This window comes from Salvelinus alpinus, chromosome 5 (genome assembly GCF_045679555.1).
Source record: "Salvelinus alpinus chromosome 5, SLU_Salpinus.1, whole genome shotgun sequence".
Lineage (NCBI taxonomy): Eukaryota > Metazoa > Chordata > Actinopteri > Salmoniformes > Salmonidae > Salvelinus > Salvelinus alpinus.
In genome coordinates this window covers 73,451,551-73,475,880 of record NC_092090.1, presented here as the reverse complement: position 1 = coordinate 73,475,880, position 24,330 = coordinate 73,451,551, and the positions used below count along the sequence as shown (strand labels likewise).

The following is a 24,330-nucleotide window of genomic DNA, read 5'->3' as shown; positions in this document are numbered from 1 at the left end:
CATGGTTTCTGTGTTTTTGTACTGTGTTTTAGGTAACATCAATATCCTCCTTTCTTGCATTCCCGAGTGCATATGTTACAAGTCTAGGAAGTATGACAACGGTACACTTTTCTGCTCTTTGACAGTTTCTCTCATGTTCAAGACATTGATTTTTTTTTCTGAATAGTACTTTTATTCCATGTTAACAGATTTGCATCAGGTATAATACCTGGCATTTCCAATGATGGCTAATATTCTTTAATCCAATAATTGTCTGTAACTAACTGTACAGTGAAAATCTCACTTAAAAGTTCATATTCTGTTAACTCATACCCAAATAATGTCGACTCATCCTATACTTGTGTGGCCAAAGCATATATTGGATAACAAACCCTTCAAAAACCCCACCTCAAACTTGTATCTCAAACAGACGGTTTCAAAAATGAGCTATTTGAGGATGAGCTGGCCAGTCAGACTACTCTCATTAATATTTTTTATGCCCGGTATACGCCCACACCATTCTGTTGTTGGGGTACGCCTAGCCCTCGATCATGACTCTGTTCCATAACACTACACACCATTCCAACACAGGAAAGATGCTTTTTAACATACTTACTTCCATTTTTTGGGGGGTAAGGGAAACTTTTTTTCACTCATTGTAAATAATTATAAGTCATAGAGATCTGGAAACACTGGACAGTTACTTTAAACGGTATATTCAATATGTGAACTAGAATCAAATGAGTGCATTTAATAATTAAGACACTTATCGGTACACTGATAAATACATGTGGTTATAAATAAATATTTGCATTCATTAATAAAGATACTTTTACTAGTCACATTGTTCCTTTTCTCAACCATTGTGTGTAGAGAGTGAAGCGGTTCACATCAAAAGGGAGTTGGCATACTTCTTGGTGGTCGCACATCCATTGTTTCAGCTTTTTGATCTGTTGACAGGCCTCATGAGTCCATTGATCACCCTTTCCAGGTTCTGTTTGCTTCCTTTTTTACATGAGAGAAGCTGCCAGAGATGTTTTCCAGTGATCTTCTCATTCATCTTTGGCTCCTGGATCCAGCCCACCTGGTTGGGACCAGTATGGTCGAAGAGAATCCCGGTCTGGTTCTAGTGCAATATGAAAAGTAGAAATGGAAGTCATTTTCTACTGTTAAAGGTCTACAGTGTAAACATAGTCATCCGTTGCTTTAGTTGGTGCGTATTGAGACAACTGAGACAACTGTCAATGGCGACCCTGGCACAATTAGGGTTAAGTGCCTTGCTCAAGGGCACAGACTTTTCACCATGTCAGCTCGGGGATTTGAACTAGCGACCTTTCAGTTACTGGCTCAGCGCTCTAACCGCTAGGCTACCTGCTGCCCTTGATACATGATTTATTAGAAAACATAATGCATGTCTAGGTGTTAGGGATCTGCTTCTTCAGGGTAGCTCACTGCCAGAGCGAAGCGTCATATGAAGATTATAATAGAACTACAATCAGGGAGCACGATATGCTATATCAAATCCCCTGAAAGAAGAAACACAGAACCCAGATAGGTGGAGGCTGTGGTGGTGGTGGGATATTAGAAACAGCAAGCATAGCAAGTAACAGCTAGTTACGGCAGCACGGACGAAACACCAGCGCGTGACATCCGTCATTGAGGAAGCATGTGTAGAACTGGTCAACTTAAATAGATCATGTAATTAGTGTGAATCCAATTGGTGCGATATCAGGTTTCCCTTCTGAACTGCCTATGCTTAATTTCAGAAAGGAAACACCACATGTACATTTAACCATTTATTAGAAAAGATAACAATGCATGTCTTGGCGTTGGGGCTCTGTTCCTTCAGGGTAGCTCACTGCCAGAGCCAAGCGTCATATGAAGATGATAATGTAACTACAGGCAGTGAGCATGAGATGCTATATCAAATCCCCCAAAACAGCAGAAACCCAAGCCAGACGATTAACTGAGTACGGCAGCAAGCGCCGTTTAAGAGACTTCAATAGACCAGCGAAGGTCATTCTACCATACATGACTGGACTACAAGCCAATGTGTGAATAATAACCATGTGTGACATACGGCTAATGCAGCCGTATGACTATTTCACGATGCACCGTCGAGTACCCTCGATGAGGCAAGATGAGCAGTCATCTTGGATCATGAGTATATTCTACTTATGAGCCCAGCCAACCACCTGCAAAATAGATGCACCGCCGGGGTACCAGCCAACCACCTTTTAGCTAACAGTGTTATATACTGTATCAGATGCAACGCAGAACAGAAGCAACATAGTTACTGACCATAGGGCTGACACAATCATGATCATATTAGCAATACTGCCAAACTAATGTAGGCTCCACACTCAGAATTCCACTTGAGTGTAACATCGTAGGAAGGTCAGGATTATGGCCCATAATCTTGAGGATCACGCCGTGACCCGTTGAGGAGCAGTGCCTATGCAGGAGTAGCTCAGAACTGTCCAGCAGCCATGACGAGGGAACCAGAGCTGTGACGAGTTCCAGGATCTTGTCATTGGTTGCCAGCATCAGTGTTGAACAGGGTTAGCCAGGTGCCGCCCGTGCTCAGCTTGCAGGTAGTGTAACATGAAAGAGAAGATAAGGTAGTGTTAGTTCTTATGACGACTGACGTTCCATTGCCAATTCTTCATCGCCGAGTGCATAAGTACTGTTAACATGCTGGTGCCCATAATACAATAGCATTTGAGATATCATGAAATATTAAAGCGATGGAACATTTAGTGCATTCCAGACTGAAGAACCCATCAAACAGACCGCCTCTAGCAAAGGTTATTGTAAACCCAACACCAACTCCTAAAGTGAACGCAAACTTGTGCTTCTGAGAGAGGAGAGATACTCTTGATATGCATGTTGGTTGCTTTTCAGTAGGCCAAAAAGAGTAGGCGAACAGATGGATTCCTGAGTGGACTACACGCCGAAGGGTCCTGACAGCATTGATGAACTGAATCCCTGTTATCGGACCGTGATGATAAGGCTGCCTTTGCCTACCTGAAAGTAGGAATAGAAAATGCATACATGGTTATGAAATAGAAGACATCGTACAGAGAGAAGAGTAGACAATGACTGTTGCAGAGTGCATGCTCAGCCATGACCTACCATCACATAGCATAACAACAAAGTATACTAACAACCCCCCAAAAACAAATAAGATTGTATTTGTCACATACACATGGTTAGCAGATGTTAACGCGAGTGTAGTGAAATGCTTGTGCTTCTAGTTCCGACAGTGCAGTAATATCTAACAATTCCCCAACCCTACCTAATACACACAAATCTAAAGGGGTGAATGAGAAAATGTACATGTAAATATATGGATGAGCGATGGCCGAGCGGCATAGACAAGGTGCAATAGATGGTATAAAATACAGTATATACATGTGATATGATTAATGTAAGATATGTAAACATTATTAATGTGGCATTATTTAGAGTGCATTGTATAAAGTGGCCAGTGATTGGGTCTCAATGTAGACAGCAGCCTCTCTGAGTTAGTGATTGCTGTTTAGCAGTCTGATAGCCTTGAGATAGAACCTGTTTTTCAGTCTCTGTACCAGCTTTGATGCACCTGTACAGACCTCAACTTCTGGATGGTAGCGGTGTGAACAGACAGTGGCTCGGGTGGTTGATGTCCTTGATGATCTTTTTGGCCTTCCTGTAACACCGGGTGCTGTAGGTGTCATGGAGGGCAGGTAGTTTGCCCCCGGTGATGAGTTGTGCAGACCGCACCACCCACTTGAGAGCCTTGCTGTTGAGGGTGGTGCAGTTGCCGTACCAGGCTGTGATACAGTCCGACAGAATGCTCTTGATTGTGCATCTGTAAAAGTTTGTCAGGGTTTTGGGTGACAAACCAAATTTCACCAGCCTCCTGAGGTTGAAGAGGCGCTGTTGCGCCTTCTTCACCACACTGTCTGTGAGTGGACCATTTCAGTTTGTCTGTGATGTGTACGCCAAGAAACTTAAAACTTTCCACCTTCTCCACTTCTGTCCCTTCGATGTGGATAGGGGGGTGCTCCCTCTGCTGTTTCCTAAGGTCCACGATCATCACCTTTGTTCTGTTGACGTTGTGTGAGAGGTTGTTTTCCTGACACCACACTCTGAACGCCCTCACCTCCTCCCTGTAGGCTGTCTCGTCGTTGTTGGTAATCAAGCCCACTACTGTTGTGTCATCTGCAAAGTTGAGGATTGAGTTGGAGGCGTGCATGGTAACGCCTCCAACTAAAACGGTAGCTACATATAACCACCTGTGCTATCCAAAGCGTAATGTCACTACTGATACTGCTCAGCAGTAGCTGAACATCTGCAGCATACACGGCGTGCACGGTGAGAGTGACATGATCATCTAAAACCTAGACCTACAAAAAAGTCTACCTGAGCTGAAGCTTATGTCTAACGGTATATGCTGGTAAGCCATGAGACAAGATAGAGGACCTGATAACAAGATAAATAGACCCCATAGATTACTAGAATAAGCCTCCAGAGTGTCTGAAATAAACTCTAACAGAACATTCCGATAGAGGCAATGAACAGCTGATTGCCAACAGCTGATCGCCAACAGCATGCTAGGTAATATATATATATTTTTTACCCTTATTTTAACATGTAAGTTGACAGAGCACGTTCTCATTTACAGCAACGACCTGAGGAAAGAATAATTACAGGGGAGAGGGGGGAAGATTGAGCCAAATCCCAATAAAACCACATCACATTTGGAAAAAATCTAAATAGCCTAATCTTCATGACTAATGTTCAAACTTAGAAGTCAAACAGTATCACGGTTCTAGTCTAATGCTTCTAAAAATCTTAGGCATAACCGTGTTCATGGAGTTCTCAACGAGCCTTACACCTCACAGATTAGGGTGTTTTTTATGTTGGTGTAACCTCAAATTTAGCATCACCACCCAATCCAATGGGACTAGAAGCTATAGCGAGTCTTGATTGGTCATCACACCGCGATACAGCCTCAGCTCCCCCACTAAGGTCCAAAGTGATAACAAAAAATCTGAGTGGGGAAAAATGGTTATGGTTAGCAGTAGTAGTCGGTGAATATATGCTTAATGATGAAAAGACTGAGTAATGTTAAAGGGAAACTTCGAAATGTTTCAACTTCATATTCATCTCCAGCACCATCCCAACATCAACATATGTGAAAATGGCACATTTCTATGTTTTGTAGTAAAAAATATAGAGGAAATAAGTGTTTCCAATTACATAATCAACCAATTAGTAGACAATTAAGCAATTTGTAGGCAATTCCTACTCACAATTGGTCAAAATGAAACGATGCACACCGATTGTCACACCAGCCTTCGCTTTGGCTCTCCCTCCTGTCCAGCTCAGGCGTTCGGCATCACCGGCCTTCTAGCTGCTGCCGAACCTACTGCTGGCAAACGCAATTCACTCATCAGCCCCGGACTTAACTCATCATCATTACATACACCTGGTTCCAATCCCCACTCTATCATTGTATACAGTTGAAGTCAGTATACGGTTGAAGTTTACATACACCTTAGCCAAGTACATTTAAACTCAGATTTTCACAATTCCTGACATTTAATCCTAGTAAAAATTCCCTGTCTTAGGTCAGTTAGGATCACCACTTTATTTTAAGAATGTGAATTGTCTGAATAATAGTAGAGAGACTGATTTATTTCAGCTTTAATTTCATTCATCACATTTCCAGTGGGTAAGAAGTTTACATACACTCAATTAGTATTTGGTAGCATTGCCTTTAAATTGTTTAACTTGGGTCAAATGTTTCAGGTAGCCTTCCACAAGCTTCCCACAATAAGTTGGGTGAATTTTGGCCCATTCCTCCTGACAGAGCTGGTGTAACTGAGTCAGGTTTTTAGGCCTCCTTGCTCGCACACGCTTTTTCAGTTCTGCCCACAAATTTTCTATAGGATTGAGGTCAGGGCATTGTGATGGCCACTCCAATACCTTGACTTTGTTGTCCTTAGGCCATTTTGCCACAACGTTGGAAGTATGCTTGGGGTCATTGTCCATTTGGAAGACCCATTTACGACCAAGCTTTAACTTCCTGACTGATGTCTTGAGGTGTTGCTTCAATATATCCACATAATTGTCCTAATGGCCAAACAGTTCTATTTTTATTTCATCAGACCAGAGGACATTTCTCCAAAAAGTAAGATCTTTGTCCCCATGTGCAGTTGCAAACCGTAGTCTTTTTTATGGTGGTTTTGGAGCAGTGGCTTCTTCCTTGCTGAGCGGCCTTTCAGGTTATGTCGATATAGGACTTGATTTATTGTGGATATAGATACTTTTGTACCTGTTTCCTCCAGCATCTTCTCAAGGTCCTTTGCTGTTGTTCTGGGATTGATTATCACTTTTCGCACCAAAGTACGTTCATCTCTAGGAGACAGAACGTGTCTTCTTCCTGAGCGGTATGACGTCTGCGTGGTCCCATGGTGTTTATACTTGCGTACTATTGTTTGTACAGATGAACGTGGTACCTTCAGGCGTTTGGAAATTGCTCCCAAGGATGAATCAGACTTGTGGAGGTCTACATTCTTTTTCTGAGGTCTTGGCTGATTTCATTTGATTTTCCCATGATGTCAAGCAAAGAGGCACTGAGTTTGAAGGCAGGTCTTGAAATACATCCACAGGTACACCTCCAATTGACTCAAATTATGTCAAATAGCCTATCAGAAGCTTCTAAAGCCATGACATCATTTTCTGGAATTTTCCAAGCTGTTTAAAGGCACAGTCAACTTAGTGTATGTAAACTTCTGACCCACTGGAATTGTGATACGGTGAATTATAAGTGAAATAATCTGTCTGTAAACAATTGTTGGAAAAATTACTTGTGTCATGCACAAAGTAGATGTCCTAACCGACTTGCCAAACCTATAGTTTGTTAACAAGAAATTTGTGGAGTGGTTGAAAAATAAGTTTTAATGACTCCAACCTAAGTGTATGTAAACTTCCGACTTCAACTGTATATACTCCCTCTGCCAGTGGTCTTTGTCGGTCATTGCAAATGTTACTTGAGTACTTTATATTTTGCACTTTGGTTTTGCCATTTGCCTTTTTGTTTATGAAGATATATTTTGAGCACAACAGCGTTTGGGTTTCGTCCCGCTTTGATCTCTGGTCCTTAAATAAACTCAGTAGTTCTACACCCGTGACTGCCTCCTGCCTACTCCTCTCTACACCAGTGACACCGATGATGTCAATGGAAACACATCTTTATCTTTGATTGCACCAGCCAATAATACATCACATTAAATACTCAATAAAATGCCAAGACACACCGACACTAAAGCAGGACATCATCATGAATGTAAACTAGGTGTTTATGTAATGCCTCATTGCATCTGGGTAAGAAATGACGAAACATCCTGAGTAAAATATATCGTACTGCGATGCTCCAGCAGATGCTGTGGAAGGGGTGGCTTGTGTTTGCCACTATGTCACCACGACCTCACCATACTCTTAGCAGTAACAATGCCGTCATGCCATAACGACTATGTGCAGAAGATACAGGACATAACAGCCAATGCATGAATTAGCATTGCATCGGCAAGGTGATGAATATAGAGCCTTAACATGCACATGCTCCAATAAAAGCAATATCGGCAGCCATGCCATAATGCTAAACTGTACGCAGATAATGAAGCAAAGATGTCAGCTAACACCTGAATGTGTGAGCGTTCACCATAGCACAAAACTTGCAGCATGAAACACCTGAAGATAAAATGCAAGCAGAATAATTAATAAGAGCTAAAACATGACTAGGATGAAGTGATCACTACAATAGCATACAATACAATAGCATATGATAGAATAGATAGTCACTAGGCTGTCACTACAATAATACTACTAGAATGCAAGATAGGTAGTCCCTCCCTGTCGGTCTATGTCAAATGCATGGCGCATGATAGAAGCATAGCTATAAATCAGCATAACCTACTGCTGATAATGATGAAGTAAATATAACTACATTACTGAAATTATACCATAAAATGTATGTAAATAGGTGACTCATTGCAACAGCACTAATGAGCTTGCATAAACGTTGGTTGCTCAGAGCAGAAAGCAGCAGGGTGTAGTTATACAAGCACACTAATCCAGACCAGTCTGCACTTAAAGTGAATGCATTTGACCATAAATCAGATCATTTGTACAGAATGTAAAAAGTGACTGCCTGGCGCAAGTCACACTAATGTGACAGATGCCACCATAAAATGTATTGCTGGTTGTGTACCTTGCAGCACTCTAGTGAGCTGCTTGACATGTAGTTATAGCTACACTATATATACCAAAGTATGTGGACACCCCTTCAAATTGGTGATTTTGGATATTTCAGCCACACCCGTTGCTGACAGGTGTATATAATTGAGCATACAACCATGCAATCTCCATAAACAAACTTTGGCAGTAGAATGGCCTTACGGAAGAGCTCAGTGAAGAGCTCTAGCGACTCCTTGTGGAGTTTGCAAGCTGACTTTGGTCGTCAGTTCGACAGTGTTTCCTCCGACACATTGGTGCGGCTGGCTTTCAGGTTAAGTGTGCAATGTGTCAAGAAGCAGTGCGGCTTCGATCTCAACCTTCGCCGAGTCCGTAGGGTAGTTGCAGCGATGAGACAAGATCCTAACTACTAATTGGATATCATGAAAAAGGGGGTAACGCCATGGGACAGAAAAGTTTGAATACATTGGCCATGCTGTCAATCCAGCATGATTTCTGCCGCGTTCAAAACAACTGGAAACTCTGAACTGGGAAATCTCAAACTTCAGTGAGTTCAAGACAACTGGGAAATCGGATAAAACTAGCTCCGACTGGGAAAATACGGAAAATAAAAAAAATCCAACTTGGAATTCCAAGTCGGGATTTCAGGCCTCTTTCCAGAGCCCACAAGAAGGACCACCGGAACACCTTCCTGTTGAAGTGAGCACCCCAAGGTGAGTCCAAAAATGTATTGTATGCTGCTGCATAAATTATGTAATATGCCAGGGAGATACAGTGCCTTCGGAAACAATTAAATCCCCTTGACTTATTCCACATTTTGTTATGTTACAGCCTTAATAAAAAATGTATTAAATAATTTCCCCCCCTCATCAATCTACACACAATACCCCATAATGACAAAGCAAAAACAGGTTTAGATTTTTTTTACTGAAATATCACATTTACATAAGTATTCAGACCCTATACTCAGTACTTTGTTGAAGCATCTTTGGCAGCGACTACAGCCTCAAGTCTTCTTTGGTATGACGCTACAAGCTTGGCACACCTGTATTTGGGGAGTTTCTCCCATTCTTCTCTGCAGATCCTCTCAAGCTCTGTCAGGTTTGATGGGGAGAGTTGCTGCACAACTATTTTCCAGTTTCTCCAGAGATGTTTGATCGGGTTCAAGTCTGGGCTCTGGCTAGGCAACTCAAACTCGCATTCAGAGACTTGTCCCGAGGCCACTCCTGCGTTGTCTTGGTTGTGTGCTTAGGGTCGTTTTCCTGTTAGTAGGGGAACCTTCACCTCAGTCTGAGGTCCTGAGCGCTCTGGAGCAGGTTTTCATCAAGGATCTCTCTGTACTTTGCTTTGTTCATATTTCCCTTGATTCTGACTAGTCTCCCAGTCCCTTCCTCTGAAAGAAAATCCCTGTAGCCTGATGCTGCCACCACCATGCTTCACCGTAGGGATGGTGCCAGGTTTCTTCCAGATGTGACGCTTGGCATTCAGGCCAAATAGTTAAATCTTGGTTTCATCAGACCAGAGAATCTTGTTTCTCATGGTCTAAGAGTCTTTAGGTGCCTTTTGGCAAACTCCAAACGGGCTGTCATGTGCCTTTTACTGAGGAGTGGCTTCTGTCTGGCCACTCTTCCATAAAGCCCTGATTGGTGGAGTGCTGCAGAGATGGTTGTCCTTCTGGAAGTTTCTCCCATCTCCACAGAGGAACTCTAGAGCTCTGTCAGAGTGACCATCGGGTTCTTGGTCACCTCCCTGACCAAGGCCCTTCTCCCCCAATTGCTCAGTTTGGCCGGGCGGCCAGCTCTAAGAAGAGTCTTGGTGGTTCCAAACTTCTTCAATTTAAGAATGATGGAGGCCACTGTGTTCTTTGAGAACTTCAATGTTGCAGACATTTTTTTGTACCTACCGCCAGAACTGTGCCTCGACACAATCCTGTCTTGGAGCTCAACAAACAATTCCTTCGACCTCATTGCTTGGTTTTTGCTGTCAACTGTGGGACGTTATATAGACAGGTGTGTACCTTTCCGAATCATGTCCAATCACGTCCTATCAATTGAATTTACCACAGGTTTACTCAAATCAAGTTGTAGAAACAATTTAGAGTCTCACAGTAAAGGGTCTGAATATATATGGAAATAAGGTATCCGTTTTATTTTTAATAAATTTGCAACCTGTTTTCACTTTGTCATTATGGGGTATTGTGTGTAGATTGATGAGGGAAAAAATATATTTGATCAATTTTAGAATAAGTCTGTAACGTAACAAAATGTGGGAAAAGTTAAGGGGTCTGAATATTTTCAGAATGCACTGTATATCAATATTTGCTCATAAAGTGTTTCCACCGCCATTTTTTGCATAATTCATTTTACAGACAAAAAGATCAGACCATGTCGAAAGAACAAATGATCTGTTGGCATTTATAAAATTTTACAGAAATTTCCTGTTTCCATCACAGCTGTCATGTTTTTTTTTATATGCAATGACTTTACTCGCATAAAAAATGTAGATTGAAATGTGATTTATGTCATGGAAAGAGCAAGTGTATAGGTGACTATTTACCAGTGGTGCCCTACATTTTTGTTTGTTTTGGGGATGTCTGTAGAGACGTGGGATGGTTTTAAAATCGTGTTTTGTCCGGCATCTCGCAAACACACTGTAAGCAGTGTCTGACTCTCTAGTTGCCTACTTGAGCCAACTGCGAGCTGGGGTAGTTAATTTCACTTCTCAGGCTCTCTGTCTGTGCCGCGAGAGGGCTGGGTTAGCCGTTTGAGAGAGTGGTGAAAGTACGCTAAAAAAGGCAAATCCGGGGACGCAGGCGAATATAAAGAATCATAAAGCCCTTGAGTATGTGAATCAGGTGAGCCAGTTCAGGGCTACAACAAAACTGTCTCTGGATTCCTGAGAGCTTTGAAAGCCACTGGCCTAGGGCCTACATTGTCCCAAAAAGGTGTATTATTCTGTAATGGAGAAAGCCCCAGAGGTAGCCTGGGGACCACCAGTCTGTTTGGTATAACAAGGAGTGACATGGATGGCACAAACATGTTTGGTATGGCAAGGTGTTGACATGATAGCATGAACAGATCTGGGACCAGGCTACCCCAGAGGAACAATTGTGTGACCTGCGTACTTTTGGTAGTGAGACAAAAGAAATTGGCAGCTTGTAGCCTATTGTAGGCTTACTTCATATACCAGCGACAATTCTGTCTCCTTGTTGCTAAAAAGTGGTGTGCCAATTATTTTTCAGAACAACCAGGATCCTCTTCAGAAACCAAAGCTGCAGTAGATGGTCCATTGTCATTGTGACTGTTGATGGGCTTCCTCTTTATGATGATGGACCTCAATGTCCCACCACCAGATAGTGCTCAGACTGTGGCGCATGAATCACACAGACTGGCACGGGAACACCTCTGCCACACCACCAGTTACAGCCCACTGTGGATGTTTTCAAGTGCTCCCTGAATGACAGCATGCAGAACATTCCGTCCTCTATCCCACCTCCACACCGTAACTTCCTCATGTACAAACACTGCAAGACATTCCCCCACCTGCTGTCTCCAACACCCTGTGAGAATAACCTCTTTCTCCTGCTGGCCAATAAGTCCACAGCCATCCAGGTGGATAGCAGGATTGCACTATGGAGCACTTGTGGGAAGAGGGTGTACTTTCAGGGTAAAAGGGGGAAACTGTTGTTCTTAGTAGGCAAGTCATCAGACAGAATACAGGGATTCCTGCTGCAGCAGCTACTGGCGTATGAGAACAGGCAGTTTGGGGACATCCTGCAGTGGGATTTTGAGGACAGTTTTTTTCAACCTGACCCTGAAGGAGGTTTATTTCCTGAACTGGTTCAGCCTGGAGTGCCTGCGGGCCCATCTGTTCTAAGGGGACGATGACGTTTTTGTTCACACCAGCAGAATGTTAAGGACCACAAGCCCTCTGATCAATTGTTCGCTGGTGATATTATTCCAAGAGCCTATCCAATCCGGCACAACCAATGGATGTACTTCATACCAGTGGAGATGTACCCTAACAAGCCAGATCCTCCATACGCTGGCGGTGGGGGCTACCTGATGTCACGTCAGACAGTGCTGAGCTTGGGAGTGGCAGCGTCCAGCGCTGATTTGTTCCTCATTGATGATGTCTTTGTGGGCATGTGCGTCACTCTGAAGCACACATCAAATCAGCACAGATGGTTAAAGAGCCATTTAAGAGTAGAGGTATTGATGGTACATTTTAAAAACAGGTCAATTGATTTAGAGGTAATGATGTGAAACAAACAGATCTATTGTGTTCTAAGGGGGGGATGTCGAGAGCTGTGGTGTAAAATTATTAAACACTGCAGAGGCAAAAAACATATTACTTAATAGTTTTTAAAGGGAACAGTGATTAAAACTGCACCATAGCTGTAATCTGTGTAATGTACATTTAAACGTGATGTTATAACACTAGCTGAAACCAAGTGCTTACAGTACAAGTGGTCATTTCCAAGGCATACAATCAAACAAACTGTATTGCTTAGCATAGAGAGTACTCAGGAAGTAATTGTGTACAGAAAATATTTGGCGAGAGAACTTTAAAAAAAATACTGTAATATGAAATTTGTTTGAAGGGTAATTTCACATGAGCTCCTACAACTGTTATGAAACAAACTTAAAATGTATACATAAATTTCATTTATTTTTGTACAGATATTCAACATTCAAAAAGTTAGGTACAGAAATTCATGAGCATCATACCATCTGTTTACAATATTTTATCCTTAAATTATAATTTAATTATGCATTGTTCTTGTAAAGGCCATTTAAAAAGGAACCAAGGATTTTAAACAGAGGAGAGGAATAAAGTGTGTGCAGTGCTTTAGGTTTGTTTAGCGGCTTCAACCTTGACCATCCCACACGGCCGAGGTAGTCTTTTTATTTTATTTTACTAAAAGTCAAACGCCGTTGTTTCACTGCTCCAACCCTGCCAGGCAACAGGCGCCAGCCACGCCCCTCTCCATGCCTTTCCACCACACAATTATCACAGACAGATTGACAAGGCAACTTTTTCTTAAAGTACAAAGTATGTCCAAGTGTAAAAAAATAAACTTTAGCCTCATCTTTTGCACACACTGAAGAGGGTCGCAACACAAACAGTGGATTTTTTAAACAATTCCCAATGAAAGCCTTATATCACAATACGTCAGCATTTCTGCCCCTTTTCCTAGTCAATGACGTGTGAGTGCGGATAATTAAGTTGATCGTTTTGAGACAACATCCTCCCAATTATAGCACTTAGGGGCTTGTGCAAGAAATACTTTCTGCACAAACAAACACATGCACACACCCATACAGTAGAGAACTCCATGTGCACTTGCGCACCTCAGAATTTGGTTTATGTGCAAAAGTTGAGATTGTGCCAAAGATGGTTCTCGAAGGCTTTAGATTAGAAGGTCTGGTCGTCGTTACAGGAATCAGTCCAGTGGCCAAAGGCCTCACAGATGTCACAATAAGCCCTCTCCTCATCCTTACTGCCGTGGTAGGTGGTGTGGGGTGGGGAGTCCGGCATCTGCATCTGAGTGGGACAGTCTTCTGTATCATGGAGGTCGAAGCAGTCACAGATGTCACAGAAGAGCCTTGGTGGGACCTTCTTTTTGGAGGGACCTTCATTAAAACCGCTGAAGAGAGGGTGGGAGACATACAGGGTCAGGGCGTGAGTATGTACAGATGACTAGACAAATGGGCAAGTACTGTATGGAGGGGGGCAAACTAGGACTATGATGAATTGTTAAAATAGAAATACTGCTTTATGCTCTGAACTAACTTAATGAAATTAACAAAAAATGAAAAAGTATGAGGTTACTGTGGGCTTGAACTTGTCTAACTCAGGGTTAGTGTTTAAAATGGGAGAAGGCTGACCCGTCATAGTTATCAAGCTCGCTTGCATTATTCCCATTAAGGGAAGCCTCCGCCATCTTCTCCAGCTTGCCCTTAAGGTCTTCATTCTTCTTCTGCAGGTCCACGATAACCGAGTTCAGGAACTCAATCTGCCGCAGACAAGGGAAATCACGGACAGTAACAGTTCTTTATGCTCATACGGCACAAACTTCAGTTAAACATAAATGTAGCCAACTTATAACTTTGGAAAATGGAACACAAACAACAGGGCATCCAACAGCATCCACATCTCATTGAGTGCTAAAATCACACAAGCTGTTAATATATTCACCCCTTTCCCCAACCCACCCTGCTACAAGAATAACAGTGAAACATCACCTTCACCAACGTGCTTGTCCAGTTTCTAAGTTATGAAAACAAACCCCACATCCTGGCTTGAGCAAGAGTAAAGAGGGCAACACTGAACAGTAAAACTCTGAATCGTCCACCAATGAGAAATTGTGGCATCCAGGCATGTCAATTTGCTGGAAATCATAACTCTGGTACATTTCCTTTATGAATAGGATATGGTGTTAATTTATTTTTAAAGCTAATTGTAAATACACTGCTCAAAAAAATAAAGGGAACACTTAAACAACACAATGTAACTCCAAGTCAATCACACTTCTGTGAAATCAAACTGTCCACTTAGGAAGCAACACTGATTGACAATAAATTTCACATGCTGTTGTGCAAATGGAATAGACAAAAGGTGGAAATTATAGGCAATTAGCAAGACACCCCCAAAAAAGGAGTGATTCTGCAGGTGGTGACCACAGACAACTTCTCAGTTCCTATGCTTCCTGGCTGATGTTTTGGTCACTTTTGAATGCTGGCGGTGCTCTCACTCTAGTGGTAGCATGAGACGGAGTCTACAACCCACACAAGTGGCTCAGGTAGTGCAGTTCATCCAGGATGGCACATCAATGCGAGCTGTGGCAAAAAGGTTTGCTGTGTCTGTCAGCGTAGTGTCCAGAGCATGGAGGCGCTACCAGGAGACAGGACAGTACATCAGGAGACGTGGAGGAGGCCGTAGGAGGGCAACAACCCAGCAGCAGGACCGCTACCTCCGCCTTTGTGCAAGGAGGTGCACTGCCAGAGCCCTGCAAAATGACCTCCAGCAGGCCACAAATGTGCATGTGTCTGCTCAAACGGTCAGAAACAGACTCCATGAGGGTGGTATGAGGGCCCGGCGTCCACAGGTGGGGGTTGTGCTTACAGCCCAGCACCGTGCAGGACGTTTGGCATTTGCCAGAGAACACCAAGATTGGCAAATTCGCCACTGGCGCCCTGTGCTCTTCACAGATGAAAGCAGGTTCACACTGAGCACATGTGACAGACGTGACAGAGTCTGGAGACGCAGTGGAGAATGTTCTGCTGCCTGCAACATCCTCCAGCATGACCGGTTTGGCGGTGGGTCAGTCATGGTGTGGGGTGGCATTTCTTTGTGGGGCCGCACAGCCCTCCATGTGCTCGCCAGAGGTAGCTTGACTGCCATTAGGTACCGAGATGAGATCCTCAGACCCCTTGTGAGACCATATGCTGACATATGCACATTTGTGGCCTGCTGGAGGTCATTTTGCAGGGCTCTGGCAGTGCACCTCCTTGCACAAAGGCGGAGGTAGCGGTCCTGCTGCTGGGTTGTTGCCCTCCTACGGCCTCCTCCACGTCTCCTGATGTACTGGCCTGTCTCCTGGTAGTGCCTCCATGCTCTGGACACTACGCTGACAGACACAGCAAACCTTCTTGCCACAGCTCGCATTGATGTGCCATCCTGGATGAGCTGCACTACCTGAGCCACTTGTGTGGGTTGTAGACTCCATCTCATGCTACCACTAGAGTGAGAGCACCGCCAGCATTCAAAAGTGACCAAAACATCAGCCAGGAAGCATAGGAACTGAGAAGTTGTCTGTGGTCACCACCTGCAGAATCACTCCTTTTTTGGGGGTGTCTTGCTAATTGCCTATAATTTCCACCTTTTGTCTATTCCATTTGCACAACAGCATGTGACATTTATTGTCAATCAGTGTTGCTTCCTAAGTGGACAGTTTGATTTCATAGAAGTGTGATTGACTTGGAGTTACATTGTGTTGTTTAAGTGTTCCCTTTATTTTTTTGAGCAGTGTACATCCTTATGGTAAATTATGTCAGAGAGAAGGCCTAATTCCTCCTTGGGAGACGACCAGAAATGTAAACCAACAGGAACTTTTAGGAATTATTTTCCAGAACACACAACAGCACAGATGGAACGAGAACCGTGGGGAAATCTACAGACAAATAGACATGCATGAGTGGAGCTGATGAAAAACAGTAACAAACCGCTGCCTGATTTTCGGATAGCATTGCCAACATCAGTGACAGAGGAGGAGGTAAATGAGAAAGAGGAGAGGGAGGAGACAAAACAGATCAAAATTAGGACCCACCTAAAGCCAGACAAAACAGACTCAAGTCATCACTGACAGAGAAAATAGTAGGCAAGCAGTACAGCTAGACTACATCACAGTAAGTAAAGGGATGCTGATCTATGTATAAAAGCCTGTTAGATTATAAAAAATGTTTATTGATCTGCCAGTATATTCATTTAGAGACTCCAGTCAATGTTTTGATGTTAACTTTCATGTGTCCTATCAATTATCATTTGATTATTCACCATGGCAACCAATTGTTAGTATAAAAACTGAACTTATTTCTCAGTCCAGTTGGCTTTTGTGGAGATCAGACCCTTTTTTATTTGTAGGGATATTTGTGCATTTTTGACCAAATACCACATGTACACTCTGTTTCATCATTAAACTCCTAGACTGGCTTCTGTGTCTGTAATCACTCTTTGACCAGAGTGCAGTCCGGTATTTGTTTACTCCCAGTGGCCTATCCACACAGAGAGTACCAGACTCTGTTTCATGGTCCTTCGAGATGGATGATGGACATCGAGACTGAGGACAACCAGATCTCCCAAGGGACCCAGCCCCGAGGAGATGAACGTCCACGACGGCAGATAAAGCAGCCTAAACGACTGGAGGACTACATAGTCAACCACCCACGCACTCTAACAACCACTCCAAGTGGGCATGCCCACCGAGGTGAGGGTATTATAACTGGTGAGCCCTCCCCCACAGGTCAGCTTCAGGCAAGCCACACCCCCAAAGAAGAAGACCTTAAGGAGGATTCTGATGAAGAGGATGATCACCAACCTCAACAAAGCGAACTGTTGAGCCCAGGCCAGCCACAACAAGGTACAGCATTACAATCCCAGCCCCTCCAAGGAAGGGGGTCGCCAGCTCCCAGTCAACAAAGCAGTAATGGCGACAACAGTGATCACTCATATATTCAAGTTCATCTTAAGAAGACAGCACTTGAAGAACTGGGACACCAGTTAGCTTAAGAGAGAGAGGCAGCGCGATATAATTCCGAAAAAAAGATGGAGAGATTCAAACTCACCATGGAGAGAAGATACCAGGAGATGCAGCTGAAGAGTAGAGAAAGACAATGGAGGGAGCAGCAATGCCTTCGCCAGGCCCAGAACAAGCTGAAGAAGGCGGCGCGGCTTCTTCAGCTCCTAAAAAAAATCATGTGAAGGGCACTCCGGATGGCCCCAGACCAGCCACCCACTCATACCAGAGCAACCTCCAGCATAATCCCATGTCATGACACCAACCAAGGACTTACCTCAGGTCCAGGTGTCCACAACCATGGTCTAGTCAACCAGAGCAATGCCTCCTCCTTGCTGCTAGGCCAACACCGTTGGATTGATCCACCTCCATTGTCTAATCAGCCAGCCCAGCTCTCGGCATCAACTGTTGGGCATGGCAGCACCATGTCAGCTCTTATCCTCCAAATGGTCTTGGGACGGTGCCACCACACAGGCCCAATCCATGCCAGCAGCCAACACCTGCGGTGCCTCTAGCACCTGTGACTCCAGGCCCAAACCTAATGGACCTAGTTGTAGCCTCCTTTGGGATCCCAAAGCCAAAGCTCCCACACTTCAGCAGCAGTCGTGAGAGTGACTTTGCCCTACTGAGGAAGGCCGTGGACAGCCTGCTTGGCCCCCATCCTCATCTGACAGAGCATTACAAGTACCAAGTTCTGCTGGAGCACCTCAAGCTTCCAAGTGCTTACAAACTGTCCCACTCATGTATGAATGATTCAAATCCTTACTCCACTGCCCTGAGCGCACTTCAGGACAAGTATGGAAAGCCAAGGCAGTTGGTGCAGAGCGAGCTTGGAGCCATCCTGAATGCGCCCCCTATCAAGATGGGAGATGCTACAGCATTCGACGAATTCGCTCTCTCATGAGTATGCTCCAGACACTCAGACTAGAGTGCCAACGGATTCAAGCTGATGTGCGGCTCATATGTGGATCGCCTACTCACCAAGCTGCCAAGAGCCTACAGAGACGGTTTTATGCAGTATTGCATTACCAAAGGCATTCTATAAACCAGTGGAGGCTGCTGAGGGGTGGACAACTCATAATGGCCGGAACAGAGCAGATGGAATGGATGTTGTTGATACCTTTCCACTAATTCCGCTCCAGCCATTACCATGTGCCCATCCTCCCCAATTAAGGTGCCACCAATCTCCTGTGATACAAACAGGGGTCGATAGAACTTACAGCCTACCTGACCTGACTGTCTGGTTACAAGTCAAGTCTCGGGACAAGTGGATTGCCAGTCGGGCCGTTGAGTTGTACCAGAAAGAGGACAAGGGAGCTAAGGAACAGAGCCCGTCTTCCCACAACAAGAACGAGTCTACCACCGTCCTCTACAACACAGACCAGACTACTGAACATTGAGTCTTCAACAAAGTCCAGTAAGTCCTCAGCTCCACAAGAAGGAAAGGCATCTAAGGGAAAAGAAGCCTAAACCGTCCTGCCCTTTTTGAAAGAACCAAGAACACTACCTCAGTTCTTGTGAGGAGTTTAAGCTCCTCTCCAAATACCAAATAGCTCAGTGGGTCAAGGATAAAGACCAGTGCTGGCAGTGTGGGAGAGGACACCAGCCAGATTCCTGCACCCTAAAGAAGCCGTGCAAAGTCTGCAAAGAGCAACACTTGACTGTCCATCATGACCTCGCTGAAGAAGACGATAAGAGTTTCCTGATGGTCAGCACACCTCTGACCACAGTCTACCTGGACCGCCCAAATCACTCTGGCAGTGTGATGCTAAAGGTGGTGAAAGTCCGGCTCTACAATGATAACAGATCGCTCGAAACCTATGCAGTCATAGATTATGCCTCAGAGTGTACCATTCCCTCTGCTGTTCAGCACCTGGCGTTGCTGAAGAAAGCAGAGTCCCTGTTGCTTAGGACTGTACATCAAGAGATGGTGCAGTTAAAAGGCAACTCGGTCACTTTGAAGCTCTCACCAGTGTGCAACTCATCCAAGCAGTTCAGTATCACCAAAACCTTCACTGCTGATGACCTATGCTTCGCAGAGTACTCCTACCCAGTGGAGGCTTTGCAGTAAGCATTACCAACACCTCTGAGGTCTTCCCCTCAAGACCTTCACCAAGGCCAGTCCCCTGGTCCTGATCGGTTCAGATCACCCTCACTTGCTAACACTGATGGAACCGGTGCGCATGAGCCATCAATCTGGACCTGTTGCAGTCAATACAAGACTTTTCCGCCATGTGGAGAAGCTGTTGCAGATTGATACTCTGCCTTACCACAATGAGAAGATGGCCTTGACCCGGTCCAAGCAAAATCATTAGGCTTTCCGCACCCTTGAAACTGACACCGTATGTGTGACTGTTGCACACTACACCACTCCGAGTTAAGGACTCTCCACACTTGAAAGCACTCGAGGCAGTCTTGGCTCATCTGAGGAGCATAGAGCGGAATTTCGCCAAGAACCCAGAGCAGGCGAAGACCGATTGGTGGAGCTTCCCACCATGTTAGACGACGCAGACCTGCCTTCATAGAAAGGAAGATGGGCTTTTATACAGCCACCCCATTAGATTTGAATTTATAATCCTCAAAATGTTATTAGATCTACAAAGACATTTATTGATCTGCCAGTATTTCAATTTAGAGATTCCGGTAAACTGAGGTTTCCTTTCATGTGTCCTATCAATTATTATTGGATTATTCACCATGGCAACCAATTGTTAGTATAAAAACTGAACTTATTTCTCAGTTCGGTTGACTTTCGTGGCGATCAGACCGTTTTCATTTGCAGGGATATTTCATGCGTTTTTGAGTAAATACCACATGTATACTCTGCTTCATCATTAAACTCCTAGACTGGGCTTCTTTGACTAGAGTGCAGTCCGGTATCCATTTCCTCCCAGTGACCTATGCACACACATTAGAGCGTACCAGAGTCCGTTTTAATCTACACGTTAAGAAATTTTAGTGCACATGATCGTTTTGTGTTAAACTGTTTAGAGGTTTGTGAGGCCCAAAAATAAGGTTTCATTTCACATAACAAATCAATCGTCAGAGGTTCTACAGCGAATTTAAATTAAGCCTATATTGCCAGCCATGGACTTGGCAGACATGGACATCAGTTTCAGCAGAGTTTTAGCAGAGACCTCATTGCCATTTCATGAGCAAAATGTAATTGCTTTAGATGTAATTACCATAACACTGCCAATATGAAAGTTGACATGATCATAGTACGCAAAACATCCAGTGCATGTCATATGGCAATAGTATGGAAACATTAAGTGAATGCACAAATCGTCCAAAAATATACATATTTGTAAAAACCAACTGAATGGCATACCCAAGTTGTGTTTTATATACCAATTTTTGCTAAATTGTCATGCATACCTGGCTCTCTGAAGTCTCCTTGTCCTCCTTTAATGGGTTCAGAGCTGCATCACCTGAAGGGAAAACATGTATATTAAGCATTCAGTGACAGTGGAGCTCAATCTGTAGAGTTAAGCTTTGACTGCCCAGTCATACCGGAGGCGCTGGTAAGAGTGTCCTGTCCTCCTGCAAGGCTCTTCTCCAGGCTCTGAACGCGCTCCTGCAGCCGCGACTTGTCTTTCTCCAGAGACTGGACAGTAGACTTCAGTGTCTTCGCTGTGGCGCTCTCCCCTTGCAGCACTGAAAACTGCTCAGAGGGAAAAATACAATATTATGTCATATACACTACCGATCAAAGGTTTGGGGTCACTTAGAAGTGTCCTTGTTTTTGAAAGAAAAGCAAATGTTTTTGTCCATTAAAATAACATAACATTTATCAGAAATACAGTGTAGACATTGTTAATGTTGTAAATGACTACTGTAGCTGGAAATGGCAGATTTTTTTATGGAATATCTACATAAGCGTACAGCTGCCCATTATCAGCAACCATCACTCCTGTGTTCCAATGGCATGTTGTGTTAGCTAATCCAAGTGTATCATTTTAAAAGGCTAATTGATCATTAGAAAAGCCTTTTGCAATTATGCTAGCACAGCTGAAAACTGTTGTTCTGATTTAAAGAAACAATAAAGCTGGCCTTCTTTAGACCAGTTGTGTATCTGGAGCATCAACATTTGTGAGTTCGATTACAGGCTCAAAATGGCCATAAGCAAAGAACTTTCTTCTGAAACTCATCAGTCTATTCTTGTTCTGAGAAATGAAGGAAAAATCTGCCGTTTCCAGCTACAATAGTCATTTACAACATTAACAATGTCTACACTGTATTTCTGATCAATTTGATGTTATTTTAAAAATGGACCAAAAGAAAAGTGCTTTTCTTTCAAAAACAAGGACATTTCTTAGGGACCCCACACCTTTGAACGGTAGTGTACATTATACAATGAATATAGTATACAAATGCTGAAAAAAACATTATCCTGAAAAGAGAACTCATTACAACTCCAGATCTAATAAGACTACCCCAATGCTTTTTGGCCTACAAATAGTGCCAGGAAGCCTGCCATGAGGTTAGGGAATTAAAATGTATAGAAATAGGGAAGAGCGCCAATTCTTACCTCACTCTTTAGGGTCTCCAGCTCCTGATCCTTCTCGGAGATCAAGGCACTGCTTTTATGGATGGACTTCTGGAGGGAGGCTTTCTCCTCATCTAACTGTTTCTTCAAGGCAGTCTCTCTGTCAAGGACAACACACAATTATTATGAATAGAGTTTAACCACTCCAACAAGGACTAGTGGAGCATTGACCATGCATAATCTGTGTTAAATCTAATGTATATTGGAATACTACCAGCAGCCAACATGTGACTTTTACCTGTAATGAACTGTGGCCGGTAGTTTAAGTTTGGTAAAGATCGATTTTTATACAGTATATACAGTGTGGTCTGAAATTGTTGACACCCTTGATAAACCTCTCACTATTAACAATAACAGGGGAGGTTAGCATGCATTATTTACCATTCATTTTTATTGGGCACAAAATACTCTGAAACAACCAAAACTTTCTGCAAATGCATTCAGCAAGTTTGTAGAGTCACAAGCTTGATGTAGTCATTGCATACTAGGAATATGGGACCAAATACTAAACTTTTGAGTCCTTTATTTACAGTTGAAGTCGGAAGATTACATACACCTAAGCCAAATACATTTAAACTCAGTTTTTCACAATTTCTGAAATTTAATCCTAGTAAAAATGCCCTGTTTTAGGTCAGGTAGGATCACCACTTTATTTTAAGAATGTGAAATGTCAGAATAATAGTAGAAAGAATGATTAATTTCAGCTTTTATTTATCATCACATTCCCAGTGGGTCAGAAGTTTACATACACTCAATTACTATTTGGTAGCATTGCCTTTAAATTGTTTAACTTGGGTCAATCATTTCAGGTAACCTTCCACAAGCTTCCCACAATAAGTTGGGTGAATTTTGGCCCATTCCTCCTGACAGAGCTGGTGTAACTGAGTCAGGTTTGTAGGCCTCCTTGCTCTCACACGCTTTTCAGTTCTGCCCACAGATTTTCTATGGGATTGAGGTCAGGGCTTTGTGATGGCCACTCCAATACCTTGACTTTGTTGTCCTTAAGCCATTTTGTCACAACTTTGGAAGTATGCTTGGGGTCATTGTCCATTTGGAAGACCCATTTACAACCAAGCTTTAACTTCCTGACTGATGTCTTGAGATATTGCTTCAATATATCCACATCATTTTCCAGCCTCATGATGCCATCTATTTTATGAAGTGCACTAGTCCCTCCTGCAGCAAAGCACCCCCACAACATGATGCTGCCACCCCCGTGCTTCAAGGTTGGGATGGTGTTCTTCGGCTTGCAAGCATCCCCCTTTTTCCTCCTAACATAACGATGGTCATTATGGCCAAACGGTTCTATTTTTGTTTCATCAGACCAGAAGATATTTCTCCAAAAAGTACGATCTATGTCCCCATGTGCAGTTGCAAACCGTAGTCTGGCTTTTTTATGGCGGTTTTGGAGCAGTGGCTTCTTCCTTGCTGAGCGGCCTTTCAGGTTATGTCGATATAGGACTCGTTTTACTGTGGATATAGATACTTTTGTACCCGTTTCCTCCAGCATCTTCACAAGGTCCTTTGCTGTTGTTCTGGGATTGATTTGCACTTTTCGCACCAAAGTACGTTCATCTCTAGGAGACAGAACACGTCTCCTTCCTGAGCGGGATGACGGCTGCGTGGTCCCATGGTGTTTATACTTGCGTACTATTGTTTGTACAGGTGAACATGGTACCTTCAGGCGTTTGGAAATTGCTTCCAAGGATGAACCAGACTTGTCTACAATTTATTTTCTGAGGTCTTGGTTGACTTCTTTAGATTTTCCGATGATGTCCAGCAAAGACGGAATTGAGTTTGAAGGTAGGCCTTGAAATACATCCACAGGTACACCTCCAATTGACTCAAATAATGTCAAAGAGCCTATCAGAAGCTTCTAAAGCCATGACATTTTCTGGAATTTTCCAAGCTGTTTAAAGGCACAGTCAACTTAGTGTATGTAAACTTCTGACCCACTGGAATTGTGATACAGTGAATTATAAGTGAAATAATCTGTCTGTAAACAATTGTTTGAAGAATTACTTGTGTCATGCACAAAGTAGATGTCCTAACCGACTTGCCAAAACTATAGTTTATTCACAAGAAATTTGTGGAGTGGTTGAAAAACAAGTTTTAATGACTCCAACCTAAGTGTATGTCAACTTCCGACTTCAATTGTACATAGAAGTGTGCTTGTGAATCTAATTCAGAAGCATGGAATGAAAAGATGAAGTCTGCTGAAAGGGAAACAAAGGCATAACATCAAGACAGAACAAAG

The 24,330-nt window shown here is 43.3% G+C and overlaps 1 protein-coding gene and 1 pseudogene across 9 annotated transcripts in view; one reads left to right on the top strand and one right to left on the bottom strand.

The window, feature by feature from the left end:
• The first annotated feature begins 11,262 nt into the window (after positions 1-11,262).
• LOC139575333 (N-acetyllactosaminide beta-1,3-N-acetylglucosaminyltransferase 4-like) lies at positions 11,263-13,252 on the top strand (annotated as a pseudogene).
• Positions 12,879-24,330, bottom strand: part of LOC139576750 (CAP-Gly domain-containing linker protein 1-like) — a 49,535-nt gene continuing 38,083 nt past the window's right edge. For 8 of the 9 annotated variants that reach the window (XM_071403168.1, XM_071403166.1, XM_071403169.1 and 5 more), the window contains 5 exons: positions 22,056-22,173; positions 21,038-21,188; positions 20,903-20,955; positions 14,118-14,245; positions 12,879-13,876 (listed from right to left, as the gene is read on the bottom strand). In XM_071403168.1, coding sequence (XP_071259269.1) covers positions 13,645-13,876; positions 14,118-14,245; positions 20,903-20,955; positions 21,038-21,188; positions 22,056-22,173 — 682 coding nt within the window. In that variant the 3' untranslated portion in view covers positions 12,879-13,644. Of the gene's footprint in view, positions 13,877-14,117; positions 14,246-16,238; positions 16,461-20,902; positions 20,956-21,037; positions 21,189-22,055; positions 22,174-24,330 lie in introns of those variants that run through there. The other variant, XM_071403172.1, reaches the window with a different exon arrangement.